This window comes from Perna viridis, chromosome 2 (genome assembly GCF_037379345.1).
Source record: "Perna viridis isolate PV_CMFRI_1.1 ecotype Kerala chromosome 2, ASM3737934v1, whole genome shotgun sequence".
In the NCBI taxonomy this organism is placed as follows: domain Eukaryota; kingdom Metazoa; phylum Mollusca; class Bivalvia; order Mytilida; family Mytilidae; genus Perna; species Perna viridis.
The window spans coordinates 7,931,714-7,947,777 of NC_142446.1; the positions used below are offsets into that span (position 1 = coordinate 7,931,714).

Below are 16,064 nucleotides of genomic sequence, written 5' to 3' on the forward strand. Positions count from 1 at the left end.
TTAAAAAAACTGAAACTCCCATTACATTTTCCTGCCAATTATCTGCCTTTGAAACGGGCTTTTCTCAGTTCATAATTGTAATTTTACCCTACAAATTTTTCTGTAAAAAAATTTGTTTAAAATAATTTAAACATATAATTTTTACATCATTTAAAACTCTAGTAGTTGATTAAAAACATGTATGTCTGTAAGATTTTGCAAGAAGACAGAAAAGAATGCTCTGTGTAATAGGTATTATTTATTTTAAGTGTCCCAACTGTTCAGGGTTTGACCACTGCAGACATATCATGCTGTGCTCGGGAAAGCTCTTTATTTATAAAATTAAAAGTTTTTAAGGTAAACAAATAGGATGATAAGAGGCCTGGATGGGGGCTAGGGTGCTCTACTCACAGAGCAACTGGGTTGTGTGCCCCAGGTGGTTGAATGGGGTACCCCTGGCATGCTACATGCTGGGGTCGTCAGGCCATAATACGGAAAATCTGACCACAAACCATAGTGGTGCAAAGTTTTAGGAAAAATGCCGCATTCCTCGCACTTCAATGAACCCTGCTGTGGTATTCTATTGGAGTAGGAACCTTTGTGCTCTACCACAGGAGGCTAAATTGTCTGATTCTACCCACCTCTCCCTATTTCCAGTGCCAATCTAAATTCTTAGACCTTATTATTCGTGTGTCCAATCCCATTTTTAATTTCATCATCATTTCATGTTCATTTTATCATCCATTTCATGCTCATCATCTGGATATAGCTGAAATATTGCTGCTCGGGCGTTAAACCCCAACAATCAATTAATCAATCATATCTTTTGGCAAAATATTAGTTTGTAGAGAGACAAAGAGAAAACACACTATATTGTTATACCCTCCATGTTTTGACGTACACCCGCTCAGGGATATGCAGTGCATGACTGGTACCTTTAAAGTGGTCATGTAGAGTGTATGTGAGCATGTTCACTAAGTTCGTTGTATTTAGAGTTCAATTCAGAAACATATTGAAGTCCCTGCAGACAAAATTTAATTAGTATATAGGTCTGCTAAATGCTGTCAATACTCTATTAACATTTCATGGGCATGGTTTGAAATTTGGAATGAAGCCTATTTTTATTGGGTTGTAGTATGTTTATGTAAGCTTTTCAATGTGCTCACAACTAAATTTTTAGCTCATCTGGTCAAAGGCCATGTGAGCTATTGCCACCACTTGGCGACCGTTGTCGTCGTCGTTCGTCATCGTCATTAACAATTATACAAAACTCTTCTCCTCTGAAACTATTTGACTAATTAGAACAAACTTAGTATGAATGTTCCTTGGGGTATCCTGCATAGAACCGATATGGGGATTTTTGATTCGTCAAAAAACATGGCCGCCATTACTAAAAATAGAACATAGGGGTCAGACAGTAGTTTATATCTCCTAAACCATTAGGTTTAGAAAAATTTTGACTGGGTAAAAGTGTTCAGCATGATGAGATCTATCTCTGGTCAAATTGTGGTTTTAATCCGTTAATCAATGTTGGATATATTGTCCTTTTTCAACGATTTTTGCTATTTTTAATGTAATTTCTTTCAAAAATCTTCTACTCTGACACTACTCGACCAATTAAAACCAAACATGGTACGAATGTTCCATGGGGTATACTGCATAGAAGTGATTTGGGGATTTTTGATTTGTCGATAAACATGGCTGCCATTACTAAAAATAGAACATAGGGGTCAGAGAGTAGTTTTTCACATATATTTCCTAAACCGTTAGGTTTATCCATATTCTTTCAATTGCTGAAATGATCCATATTATTAGGAGTACAAAAGTCTTCAGACTCCTTGTAAGAGTTATTGCCCTTGAAATGGGAAAAATGACTTCTTTTTTTTTTTTTAATAGTTTTCAGTCAATATCTTGAAAACTATGATAGATTAAAAGAAACTTTCAATTGTTGAAAAGATCCTACCAAAGACTTCTTTAGTGGACAATTTCCTGCTTTTTTTGCCTTTGAAAGGCAAAATTCAACAAGATAAGCGATTCAGGCTCCTGGGAGCCTCTACTTTGTTTCCCAGAACAATTTTTCATAAATGATATAATGCATTATTTGCAAGTTTAAATGATATTTAGACATCTAGATTTTAAAGCTTTCACCTCTGAAAAGACAGAAGCAGTTTACTGTTTGCTATTATGTTTTAATTGTGTGATAAAAACATGCTTTATGAAATTATGCAATGAAGTTTGCCATAGGTGTGAAAATGTTGTTATAGCTTTAAAGAAGCCTTTTGTACAACCTTGAAAGTTAATTTTTTAATACATTCTAAACAGAACTTTGATATTTTTAAGTTACTAGTCATGATTGTATCATGATAAACAGCTTACTGAGTAAGGTTCTATAACTACTATATGTCTGCAGCATTTTACTAAAAAAGTTAGGTTGTCCAATTCATGCACATAACATTAAATTTGAATCCACTATGATCCTTCCACATGATATGTTTTTACTCCTAGAACTAGCATTATTGTTCATGATTTATTTTCAGCTGTGCTGTCTCTGGCAAAAACATTGGCACGCCACCAGAATAATGATCCTATTTTCTTGACATTCAGTCGTGGAGAAATAGTGCAGGTGTTGAGTAAATCTGCAGGAAATAGACCTGATTTGTGGGGAGGCCAGGTAAGAAAATAGACTTGCTCTGTGGGAAGGCCAGGTAAGGAAATAGTCCTGATTTGTGGGGTGTCAATTTAAGTAATAGACCTGATTTGTGGGGTGTCCATTTCAAAGAATAGACCTTATTTGTGGGGTGTTCATTTAAGAATATAGACCTGATATGTTGAGCCAGGTAAGGAAATAGATCTGATTTGTGGGGCCAGGTAAGGAAATAGACCTAATTTGTGGGCTGGCCATGTTTACCTTCAATAACATCCCGCATCTTAGTAGATACGGTTTCATGCATGTGTCAATCTCACTACTATTTTCATTGCAGTATGTTATAACTGTTTATTAGTTGTAAAACAAACAAATTTCCCTGTGCAGATCAGGCCATTCTCCTTTTGAGACATCAATATAATGTAAAATTATTATACCCCATGCAAACAAAGTTTTTTAGGGGTAAATAGGAATCACCCTGTCTGTCTGTCCATCTGTCCACATTTCTTGTATGTGCAACTCCTCCTAAACCACGTAAGGGATTTCGATGAAATTTTATAGGAATGTTTTGTATCATATGTAGATGTGCATGAAGGAATATAATTACTGACAGAGGACTGCAAAGGGAAATAACCCATATTAAGAGTTTTATATGTTAAAACCTTGTAAGACCAATTCCTCTCAAACTGCTCAAGGGATTTCAATGAAATTTTGCAGGAAGGTTAGGTATTATATGTAGATAGGCATGAAGGCATACAATTACTGTCAGAGGACAGCAAAGGGGGATAATCCAAATTAAGGGTTTTATATGTCAACATTTCGTAAGTGCAACTTCTCCCAAACCTCTCAAGGGATTTCAATGAAATTTTATATGAAGGTAAAGTACATATGTAGATATGAATGAAGGAATACAATTACTGTCAGATAACTGGAAAGGGAAATAATCCAAATTAACGATTTTATATGTTAAAACCTTGTAAGTGCAACTCCTACTAAACTGCTCAAGGGATTTTAATGTAGTTTTATAGGAAGGTTGGGCATCACATGTATCACAATATTATTACTGTTGGATGATTCCAAAGGGGGATATTCCAATAAAGTTGTCTATTTGAAGCAGGGATATGGGGGTATTCTCTTTGTGAGTTTGCTCACAGTATTTTTAGTTTAATTTTGGTAATAAATTATATAAAATGAGTGATTAATTACAAATTTGTATCATTTTATATTTTCTGTAAAAACTCCACATATATATAAACTGTGACTTTATTTCCTGTTACTTCTTTTCATACATTTGTTTCTTTCATGCTGTCTATTCACATGCTAAGATGAAAAACACCTGAAATCTAAGTATTTATACAACTGCAAACTAAATGTATGGGCAGGCCTGTTTATGTATGCTATGGGATGAAATAAACTAGATATGTAGTGTGGACTCATGTCTGTTTATGTTTGTTGTTATGAATTAAATTAACATTGAATGATATATTGGAAAGTCTGATTATGTTTGTGTGAGAAGAAATATACTTGATATGATGTATGGCTAGGTCTGTTCATGTATGATGTGGGTTGGATTAAATAAACTTTATATATCTTATATGGGCTGGTCTATTTATGTATGGTGTGGGATGCTATGTAGTGTTGACTCATGTGTTGGATGATATGTAGTGTTGGCTCATGTTTGTTAATGTTTGTGTAGGATTATATGTAGTGTTGACTTGTGTGTGGGATGATATGCAGTATGGACTCTAGTGTGGGATGATATGTACATGTAGTGTGGACTCTTCTTGTTGGTTTATGTTTGGTATGGGATGATATGTAGTTTGGACTCATGTCTGTTGATGTTTGTGTGGGATGACATGTGGTGTTGACTCATTTGTGGGATGATATGTAGTGTTGACTCATTTGTGGGATGATATGTAGTGTTGACTCATACCTATTTATGTTAAGTGTATTTTATCACACTTACAGCATTTTTAAATGGTGGAAGTTTAGACATCTTTACTGAATAGCTATTTGAGTGGACAATATTTTGTATATTAATTGGATTTGTTTTGTGGTAGGGACACGTATAGCTATGTTAGCACTCTTGTTATTTGTGACATCAAAACCACATTTCACTTTTTTTTATTTTAGATTGGAGATAGGAAGGGATACTTTCCAAGATCATTTGTGAGGGAATACAAAGTGGAAATTCCAAACCCTGGAAAAGTTGTACCAACAGAGGTATTTTTGTGTTTACTTATGTCAGAATGGATTTTAATTATTTGTCCTAATATTTGTACTATGAAGCAGTTATTTTTTCCAGGTCTTTCAGTGTGGAAGCATTACAATTTAAAAAAGGTGATACACGAAAGCAACTTTGAACATTATATACTGACTTGTAACATTGAATATGTTGACTAATAGAAATTAAATTTATTGTCCTCGTCTGTCTAATGTTGAAAGTGTAGATAATATGAAATAGATAAAATAGTCAGATGTATACCATAAGTTTGTTTACAGGAGAAGAAACCAGAACAAATTTTGACTGGATCTCAAGACACTGATGATACAGAATTAGATGATGACACAGATGTTACTGAAGATGAAGAGTTTCAGTCAGGTATTTACAAAAATTGCTTATTATGTTCCCCAAAAAAAGTTTTGGATAAACATTGTTTTCATTTCATTGTCAACCCTGAACACACAGTGCAGAGAATTTACTGTTTTTGCATTTTCTTCTGTTATAGTGTTATTATATTTATGTTGAACTGTTAGCTTGTTTTCTTTGAGATGTATGAAGGGAGCAGAGTCAAGGTATAGAAGGGTATAGAAACCCTTTTCTTAGAGGTGTGCTCAGCACTTAAAGAATGATGTAGGGGCAGGTTAAAGTTAATACTGTAGTGCTCAAACTGATTTCCAGACAGTAATTGTATGGATCTTATGAAATTATACCACAAGTTGCAATACCACAAAAGGAAGGCTTGGATTGATTTCAGTAGTTATGACTTGAAGGGGAAGGAATTAGGGGCCAAAAAGGGATCAGAAATTGAACTTCACTGGGATAGGTTTTAGGGGTTTAGATGACCAGGAATAAGGACCCAATTAGGTTCAATACACAAGCATTTACCTGCTGTTGATAATGATTTGAATGAAAGTGAATGGATTTATTTGAATTTATACCACAGTGCCATTCTACAAAAGAAGGTTTGGATTGTTTTTGGGGTTGTTACTGGAACTATATAGGAACAAATCACCTAAAATGGGAAAATTTAGTTCTGGACAAATTCTTATCCTGTGTCAAATACTTAAATGAAATCAAACTTCACAGCTGTCATTAGCATGAAAGGTGTGTCCTTACTTGTCCCATTTGTTCAGGGTTTGACCTTTGTGGTTACATCCAGCCGCATTCTGCAAAGCATTTAATTGCCTTAAGTTTTGAGAACTTCAGCAGATAATAGATGTCAATTGCTGGAATATCTTTTATTCATAAGGCTAGGAAATTAGCACCATGTGAGTAATTCAGGCCCTTTAGGGCTTCAGAATCACTACATCCTAATGATAATGTTTTTGGTATGCAAACTCATAGTGATAGGTTACATCTTAACTTGATTAGAAGTCTTACTAACCACTTCTAATGTTTCCATTACTTTACATGTTAAAGAAGTAATTTTCAAAGTTTCACTGTGAATTCCCAGGACAATTGGCATCTTAAAGTTGCATACCATAGCGAAGCTTGGAAAATAAGTTTTCAGAATCATTATGCTAATGGTACAATGGTTGTAGAAATTATTCATAAAATTTTCTTGAATAAATAATATTGAAGATCCACATGTTTACCTTTTCTGCTAACTGACAGCATGGAGGCAAATTACTCTCACATGCAAACAGTATTCATACACTTTTGTAGCAAATTACAAATATGGTTTTAAAGTAGACATTGTCAGCTCAACTTTGACTACTTATGATCTGAATACACACAAATAATGCACTTACAATGCATAGATCTAGGTTCATGTTTTTGGTACTACATAGTGGGTGGCCATTTGACCTGGTAGTTGTTAGTGAAGCTTGAGGACTTTTGGAAGTTAATGTCCTTAGAATTGAGAAACTGTGTCTATATATAAGTTTAATGTTACATGACCTTGAAAGTACAGATATATCTGTTTTTCCACTTTATTTAATTCACAGCTAGAATGAGAGACTATATAGACTTAGGTAACTACATGGAGTACATTATATACAACTCTTATAGCTTTCTTCATTTGTTTGATGTTTAAATTTGATTTTGCAGGTAAAGAAATTGGAACTAAACCTGCTGAAAGTGTAAGTGTTGAATTCAAATGACATTCTCTAGTAGTAATGAAATAGATGGAATTAAAAAAAGGGAAGCTCTTTTAAAGAATATTGTGTGCTTACTCAAATGAATTTTATGGAGGTTCAGATGATTAAATGTATATTCTGCTGAATTTATTAATACCCAACAGAAATAAGTCATACGCTTATGGATATCTTTTTCCTTGGAAAGTTACCTTTCAATATAATTAATTTTTTTATGAAATTATTTTTTTTCAAATTCTTTATTTGTATTGGTGTTTTATCTAGGATCAAAGTGATAATATGAAGTATGCTGAGAAGCAAACCAGAGATGAAAGTAAAGTTACAAATAATGAAGAACAAAAAGATGAGGAAGAGCTACATAATAAACCTGGTAATACATGTATGGCTTTCATATAATACTTTGTAATATTATTCATTATTTATTTATTATGGACATTTGATTGAGGTCAATATGCTTCGTACAGATATTGTAGATTGTTATTAATAGATAAAGACTGAAGTCAATATCATTTTAGAGGTCCATATGAAGTGCATTTATAGAGTAAAAGTTATTTGATATGTCAACAAAATACATCAAAAACAAGTAAAGAGTGCCCTGCTTTGGAATGGAAGAATTCTGCTTTCAACTTCATTCTGTAAACAGTGACAAATAGATCGTCATTGACATCTTCAAATATCCACATGTTAACATGTCTTACTGGATCATATCTGGATGCAAATTCTGTTTAGTTACTATTATACAGTAGGAAAAATGCATGAGATGTTTCTATAATTAATGTTTTGACGGTTTAAATTTACAAATAGTCTGTTGATGCAAAACCATCTGATTTTTTTTAATGATACATGCTTTTTTACATATACATATAATTAAAGGAGTTAATTTGACTAAGAACCATAGTTAAGTTCTTTAGTTATTCTGTTCAAAATCTATTTCAGAAACTTCTTTATTCCAGATTGTGATATGTTCAATATGCCATCAAATGACAAAGTTTCTGAAATTTTTATTGTCTTACTTTTTTGAGTGATAACCTTTTGTGTTTTTAAGGTACCCATTGTAAACTGGGCCTTTTGAAATTTAAATATTTTGAAAATAAGGTCAGTATTAACACACATGTGTGCTTACAGGTAATTAAATTGTCCAATCTTCCAAATATGAATGAAGTTTATCAACAAAAACAAAATTTTGCTAAGATGATGGAAGATGTTCCCTATTAAAATATAGGAACAGGTTTAATATATTTTTTAAAACAAAAACATATGGACAGAAAAGACACTGAGTAAATGAGATTTCACCATACTATCATTGTTACTTAGTCACCATTCCCATTGTGTATATCATTGACACATACAAGCAGGATTTGGAGCATGTCAATTTACCAGGAATTTCACTAAATATTCATAGGTATGACAACCCCAACTTTCATAGCAGCACCACAATTACTTAACATAAAAGAAGTTATTTAATATCACAAACATGTCATCTAATGGAAAAACATATCATCTAAAGGAAACTGATATCCCACTACTTTGTGGAGAAATAAACTATACACGTCAGAACCATGAAGTGGGATGTAGCAAAAGTTTAACTTTTTTAACTTGAGAACTGACTTAATCTGTATTTGATAGTATAAAAAATAGTGCAAAATTTGAATTAATTCTTCCACATGTTCTCGTGTTATCATATTCAAAGCTAAATCTCCAAAGCAGTGTCAACTGAAAACTATCAATGTGGTTGTAATGAAATTCTTACTGTAAATTATAAAAAAATATCCTTCAATAGGTTCTCAAGTTATTGACTAGAAACAACAGTGGGACAGACAGACAAATGGATGCATAACTGTTTATGTAAAGAGAGACTACATTTTGTGGGTATAAAATGGATTGAAATGATAAAGATTTCTAAAAATAATAAATTCAGAAACACCTATCACATGCATCATGATACTGCTTGCTGGGGCTTCCGTTTCAACATTCTTGACAAGACTGGAATTTAAATAAAACATAAGCTAAAATAGAGTATGTGGTCACTGCTATTTTGCCATAGGTCTGGAAGGCAAAAAAAATACCTAGACCTGCAAACAAGCCACTAGACCTGATCGAAACCTGAACTGAATAACACAAGGTGGTTTTTTTTTTTAATAAAAGTGGCATTTCATTCATTTTTGTAGTTTTTTTTATTGATTTGAAGTCTGGATCTTTTACCCTCACCATCCCAACTATCATAACAATATTTACAATACATCTATTCCTTTTCCAATTTGTATTGAAGCCATGTAGACATTTACTCTATGATTCTAATACATTCGGTGCCTCTTTGTCGAGTCATACATTTTATTTTGTTCCCTTTTTTTTATCGGAGGATTGTTTTTGAGGGGTAGGTTTCCATACCCCTTCAAAATGTCGCCACTTGTTTACTTTCTTTCTGAACTACTCGGTTAATTCATTAAGTGTTTAAAGACTGGAATTATGAAATTACTATTGCTACTAATTCTAGGTACATTTCCAGTAAATTCTTCTAGACCATCAGACCGGTACAATAAAGCATTTTGCTGGACGATGACTAATTTTACTAGACATGGGCTAGCGGACCAATAGTAATTTCGAACACTGATACATTAGAATTTCAATCTGAAAAACATAGGTCACCAAACCTGATCTTGAGATAATTGAGCCTTATTAAAGCCAATAATTTACTACATTTTATATGGATTATGTAGAGAATTTTCATTTTTTCACGAACTTCTTAAAAAATTTGGTAGATAAAATTTCTTATATAAAGAACACTGGACTCAAGTTAACTGACATTCTTTCATATTTCAGAACAAAAGTTGGGGGTCACCGAACTATGTTTTCTTGCAATATTAAAAAAAGCTGAAATTCCCTATTCATTTCCTGCCAATTATCTCCCCTTTGAAGGAATTTTCATACCAGTTATCTCCTCTTTTTTTTTCTTTTATTCATTTTTTGGTAGTCAGGATTTTACAATCCTCCCACAACCACCACCTGACTGAGGTGTTGAGAGGTGACATGTCACATACACTTATAATCCAAGTCTACACAATACATAACATAATAAATTAATTTGAGATAAATACTGTAATCTGATTGGTTGAAATAATTTTGTTATATCTCAATGGATTGATTGATTGTTGGGGTTTAACGCCCAAGCAGCAATATTTCAGCTATATTCAGGCTCAGTGGATAAAAAAATATTGACATACCCCTATTCAATTAAATTCAGAGCTACTTTTCTCATGTTTAAAGATAAAAATATGTTTTAAAACTAATTTATAAGAATTTATATGAATAAATTGAAAAGAAAAGAAAAAAAATACAACAAAATTAATTCAGAAATATGTTTTGCAAAGGGCCCAAATTTTATCATAAGTTCTGGTAGTATTCTGTTTACCTGCAGTAAATAGTTCATAGGATTGGTACTGTTTAATCCTTGATTTTAATCCAATCAATGCTGGAATAGTGCCTTTCAATTTGCATCGATATAAAAAAATTTTGCTATTATAAAAATGAGATTAATAAACAAATTTTTCTCAATAAATCCTAATAGAATCTGTTTTTTGCTGAAGGTAAAATCAGCATCATAATTTCTTATATTTTGTTGAAAAAACAGCCAAATGTTACATGTGATGTGGCAATCATAAAAAAATATGTTCTAAAGTTTTTTCTTCCATGCCACAGAAAGAACATAAATTTTGCTTTAAGTTTGATCTTGTATAGAAAAGAATTTATTGGCAATATTCTAAGTAACAACTTATACTGAAAGTTTTTTTTATATTAGTATCTATACAACATTTTTTCATAATTACAAAATATCTTGACAAATCAATGAGTTCAGTTTCAAGAAAATTTTCCCATCTCAGTAATTTCTCTTGAGGTTTTACAAATACCTGATTCACAAGATCATTATGTATAAATTTCAGGTTTACATTTACTGAATTTTTTTTCAATGAGTGGATCCAATGGTACAAAAATATTTAAATTTATCTCTTGACAATGTTCCTTAGCATAATCCTTAATAAATTTAAGAATATTTGACAAAAGTTTATAATACAATAAAAAGTTATTTGTATTTGTCTTCTGTTTAATTTGCTAAAATGTGAGAAATGTCTTACTATAACAGTCTACAATATCTTTGTAAAACTGTATGCCATTGTTTTTCCAATTAACATAATTTAAAAAGTCATTCACTGGTACAAAGTTTAAGATGTCTAATGACATAATTTCTTTTATACAAGATTTAACTATTGGCTTTGCCAAAGACAGACTGTACAGGTTCCTTTTTATTTTGTCTGTCATCCCTTTCCATATAAAATTATGGAACAAAACATTTAGTTCATTTTATTGCGACAGTTATCTCCTCTTGATAGGGGCTTTTTAAAAAATTTTATGTCAAAAAATCATTTGAAATAATTTAAACATATTTTTTTACATCATTTCAAAAACTATTAGTGTGTAGAATATGATTTTGAAAAATGACAGAAAAGAATGCTTCATGTAATAGGTATAATCTACTTTAAGTGTAAAATTTCCCATTTAATTGTAAATTAAAGGGTGCCAGATTAGTTAAACTTCAATTGTCACAATATTTTCTGAAACAGTAGAATGCATTTGAATTTTCTTGTTTGAATTTACAATAGTAACATGAATAGATTAAAGGCCATATCAATTTTCAGATAAACAAATTGATGTAAAGGAAGATAATGATGAAACTGAGGTGGGAGATGACACTGAGATACCAGAGGATGATGAAGATGTAACAGTTGAGGATGAGGAAGGTAATCAGGAAGCACCCAGTCACAAGGAGAATGTGTTGGAGATCATACCTGAAATTGGAAATAAACAGGTGCAAAATGTAAAACAGATGGAAATCCCAGGGAAAGAAGAAGAGAAAACAGAAATGAACAACAAACAAGAGGATCATAATCTGAGAATAAAGGAGGACCAAAACACTATAAAAATTATAGAATCAGAGGATGGACTACAGATCAGTGATGAGGTTACACAAGGGGATGTAGAAAATACTGGGGAAACTGGAAAACAGGAAGTACAAAAAGAGACTAGAGCTGAAGAAGAAAGTCATAATATGGATCAAAAGAAACCTGATACTTTTGAAAAGGTCATTGAAGATAATGGAAAAGAAAAAGACAGAAAAGAACCAGAAATTGTAGATAGTTCCATTTCAAACAAAGAAAAAGAAACAGTTCAAAAGGAGATGGATATGGAGACTAGTATAGATAAAGAAAAACAAGTAGATGAACACAAGAATGGTGATGGGTCCAATAGAGATCAACAAAAACTAATAAATGAGATAAAGAATAGTGACAAGGGAGGAACCAGTAGAGATCAAGAAAAACAGAGGATTGAACAAGCTGGTATACTGGAAGTAGTTGAGGAGAACATGACATCATCAGATTCCAGTGAATTGAATGATAATGATCATCAGATACAACATCCAGGAGTAGGGGATAATACCCAGGATGAAAAGAAGGTTGATGGTAGTCCAGATGATATCAGACCAACTCCTGCTTCAGAAGGCTCTGCTACAATGGCAGAATCTTTGTCATCTGAGGTAAAACCAAGCCCAGATACACCTCATGAATCTTTACCAGTACATGCTACACCAAGCTTGGAATCCCTGGATGGATTTACTATAATTGATGGCACTCCCTTTCCTCTAGACATGTTTGATGATTCCGAGAAAACAGTTGGCTCAGTCAGAAGTTCCACACCTGATATCAAAGCTACATCAACACAAGAGGTTGTCCATGATCCATCAACTGAAAATAGTCCGACCAACAAATTACAAAATACAGATGATGTAGGCAAAGTACCAACTCAATCTATTGACTTCAATCAACAGAAGGTCATTCAAGTTCAGGAAGGACAACAATCTGATATGACTACTAAAAGTTCAGGTGATTCCAATCCAAATATTTCTGTACACCACAAACCTGATGAGCCTGAAGTAAAGGCAGATATGGATAAGCAAGAGACTGTTGGACACCAGAATACAAATTTAAAGGGGAATGGACAATCTAATGAGCCAGTTGTACAACAACAGGACAAAAAGGAATCTCTTTTGGATAAATCTGTAAAGGACAAAAAACTAGATGATTCACAGTCTAAAACAGATTCATTGATTAGTGATCAAAATTCCCAAAAACCACAAGTTCCAAGCCATAAAGAAGATAGTCTGCAGCAACTAACAAGCACACCATCTGGACATCCTGATGTTGTAGATGTTACTGAGGAATTTTTAAAAGATCAAATTAAAGACAGTGGTACAAAAATGAAAGACCAAGAAAGCAATATACCACTGCATGGGAGTTCCGTCAATGATAAACCTGGACAACCAGATTCTAATGTTAATGATATTCCAACACATCAGAAAATCCTTCCTTTTGGTGATAAACTAGATTATAAACTTGAGCATCAGGCAATATCAACAGGTGGTGATGCTCAACAAACTGGTTCCCCTATTGATGATAATAAACTTGGACAAGCAACTAGTAAAGAAAGGGAGTTAACACATTCTTTACAATCTAGTTCTGTGGAGTTTTCATCAACTGAGGATGCTAAATCTAGGCTTGAGGACATCAAAGGCTCTTTATCAGTTTCTGAACAGTTGATGTCCTCTATGGAAATGCCAGCTCAACCAGATATAAACCAAGCTACCATGATCTTAAAAGACAATTCTGATGTGAAGTTTGGTATTGCTAATGACACCAGACCCCCAACTAAAGATGCTGAACCACAAGTCCATGATATCTACACTACTGGGGACTTTGTGTCCAGAAAACCATTGTCTCATGATTCTAATGTAGCCAGTATACCAGGAGACAATTTAAAAAGCAATGTCAAGACTGAAGAAAAGATGTCAGTTACTCCACCTCCTGTCCAAAGTGAGATTCCTTCCCCTCCTAGTGGTTTAGATGTTACCCCTGACTCCTCATCACAGAAACCTGATGAAGCACCTCAAGATACAGTACTAACTCGGAGAATTACTGATGACAATTTAGAAGAGATGGAGAATAAGGAATACCGTGATCAGTATGGCCTAGACTCATACCTTAAAGTTGTTGTAGAAAAGGTTGGTCTTCTTAATGTATTTGTCAGTTTAATTATATCTTATATCCCTTTATATGATAATATAGAAATAGATGAGTTACATGATTGCTTATCCTGTCCAAAATTTTACTTTTCTGATATTAAATCAGGCCAGAATTTACTTGTAAAATACATGTATTGATGTTGTGTCAATTCAACCAATATTGACCTTTTACCTCTCATCCTCTTAAATGACTTCAGTGAGGCTGACCATTTTTTGTCAATTAAGATCTGAAATGACATAGCAGTCACTACAAGATTGAAATCATGTGCAACTGTATTGGAAATACCTTTTGGCAGAAAAAATGGGCAAAAAATGTTCATTGACCATTTGAATGGTACCATTTTCCAAGTTTCTGTTCTTAAGATATAAATCAATTGAAACCATTTAGGGTATCCAGTTTTGTAAGGGATTGTATTTTAGTATACTACAGATAAATATTATAAGAAAAGTGTAGAAGATTGTGATACTTATTACATTTCAAACTCATTCCTCACCAAGTTACACTATGTTACTTCATTTCTAGATGGATTGAAGTTCATGAGTGTAGTGAATTCACTCAGTAGTTCTGTACTTTGATTATTGTTTTTTGGCTTCTTAACAGCAAAACTTTTTACTGTTGCAATAATAGTATAGGGTCTACATCTGTGGTCCTATATTTACACTATACCCACAGTTTTGTCCCATGTTTTTATACAACCGCAATAAAATTGTGGACATATAATGTCTTGGCATTGTTGTCATCATCATCAATGGCTGGGGACACTTTGTTTCCTTCCGATAACATTAGTTGTATTTGACCTATCATTTTGAAATTTTGATAGGGTACTATTTAATTTGGACTTGGTAGCTCCTACTGTTTTATTAAAAGGGACCTAAAAGGGTAAAAATAGGTGTTATTAAAACCCATGTAGATTGTTTGTTTCTGGTTTTGATTATTCCATTTTTTATGTTTCTTATTTAATTCTGGTAAGCAAATGCATCAAGCAGATTTTATGTGTTTTTGACTGTTTTCAAGTTATAGGGGATCCAAGTTGGGCAATGCCTTTTTTATTTTTGTTCTTTGGAAAGAAATTTTGGAAATTGGATTTCTCATAAAAATACCTGCATTTTTCAATCAAATTTCAGATGCCTCTTACAGTTTTCAAGTTATAAGGGGTCAAAGGTACCACACCCAAAGAAGAACTTTTTTATTTTTGGTCTGATTTTGAAAATTTTTAGTTGAATTTAAAATTTTGTGCAGTATAGTGTCCAAACCATTTGTTGTATTCATAATGAATTGTAAGTCCTTATGCTTACGTGTGTCAAAAGCTAATATTGTGTCCACACTTGGTCCAACTGTTCAGGATTTGACCATTGTGTTCAGCTTTTTATTAAAGAACTTACCTTAAATAAAGTTGAGATTATGTATAACCCTCAATCTGTTAACAATTTGCTTTGAACTAAACATAGATTTTTTTACAAAAAATGGGGATTCAGTTTTATCAGTTTTTCTTTGAATAATTTATTTTTCGTGATATAGGATGTCAGCTGCTATTTAATTTCGCGATTAACACTCTCTCAAAGATGCATTTTATTACAAGGGGACTTGTTCGGGGCAATTTATTTCCATGATTTTTTAGTGAAACTTGTGAAAATAATGTGGTTTACAGTATATTAAAAGTTTATCCTATTTACATGGGATTGATTATATTGGATTGTTCTGTTCATAAATGCTCATGTGATTCACTTGGTAGTAGTTTAAATTATGAAATAATCTGTTTTTTGTTTCAGTTACCACCATCAATACAGACAGTTCTGGAGCAAGAACCACTTGGACTTACACCACAGATGACTGTTCTTGTTACTATAGTAACCATTGTGATGGCAACTTTAATATCATGCATAACATTTGCTTTTGGAGTAAGTAGAAAAAATAAGTCTTATATGTTGACTACAATTTTGAGACATATAAGTGAGGCATATGCATTACAAATATTCACTGTCATCAATAAG

General features: G+C 32.8%; 1 protein-coding gene across 3 annotated transcripts in view; it reads left to right on the top strand.

The window, feature by feature from the left end:
• Positions 1–16,064, top strand: part of LOC148623517 (uncharacterized) — a 58,817-nt gene that overhangs the window by 5,048 nt on the left and 37,705 nt on the right. For 2 of the 3 annotated variants that reach the window (XM_088565373.1, XM_088565375.1), the window contains exons 2-8: positions 2,517–2,650; positions 4,757–4,846; positions 5,126–5,225; positions 6,897–6,928; positions 7,208–7,322; positions 11,635–14,051; positions 15,843–15,971. In XM_088565373.1, the coding sequence (XP_088421499.1) occupies positions 2,517–2,650; positions 4,757–4,846; positions 5,126–5,225; positions 6,897–6,928; positions 7,208–7,322; positions 11,635–14,051; positions 15,843–15,971 (3,017 nt within the window). The remainder of the gene's footprint in view (positions 1–2,516; positions 2,651–4,756; positions 4,847–5,125; positions 5,226–6,896; positions 6,929–7,207; positions 7,323–11,634; positions 14,052–15,842; positions 15,972–16,064) is intronic. The other variant, XM_088565374.1, reaches the window with a different exon arrangement.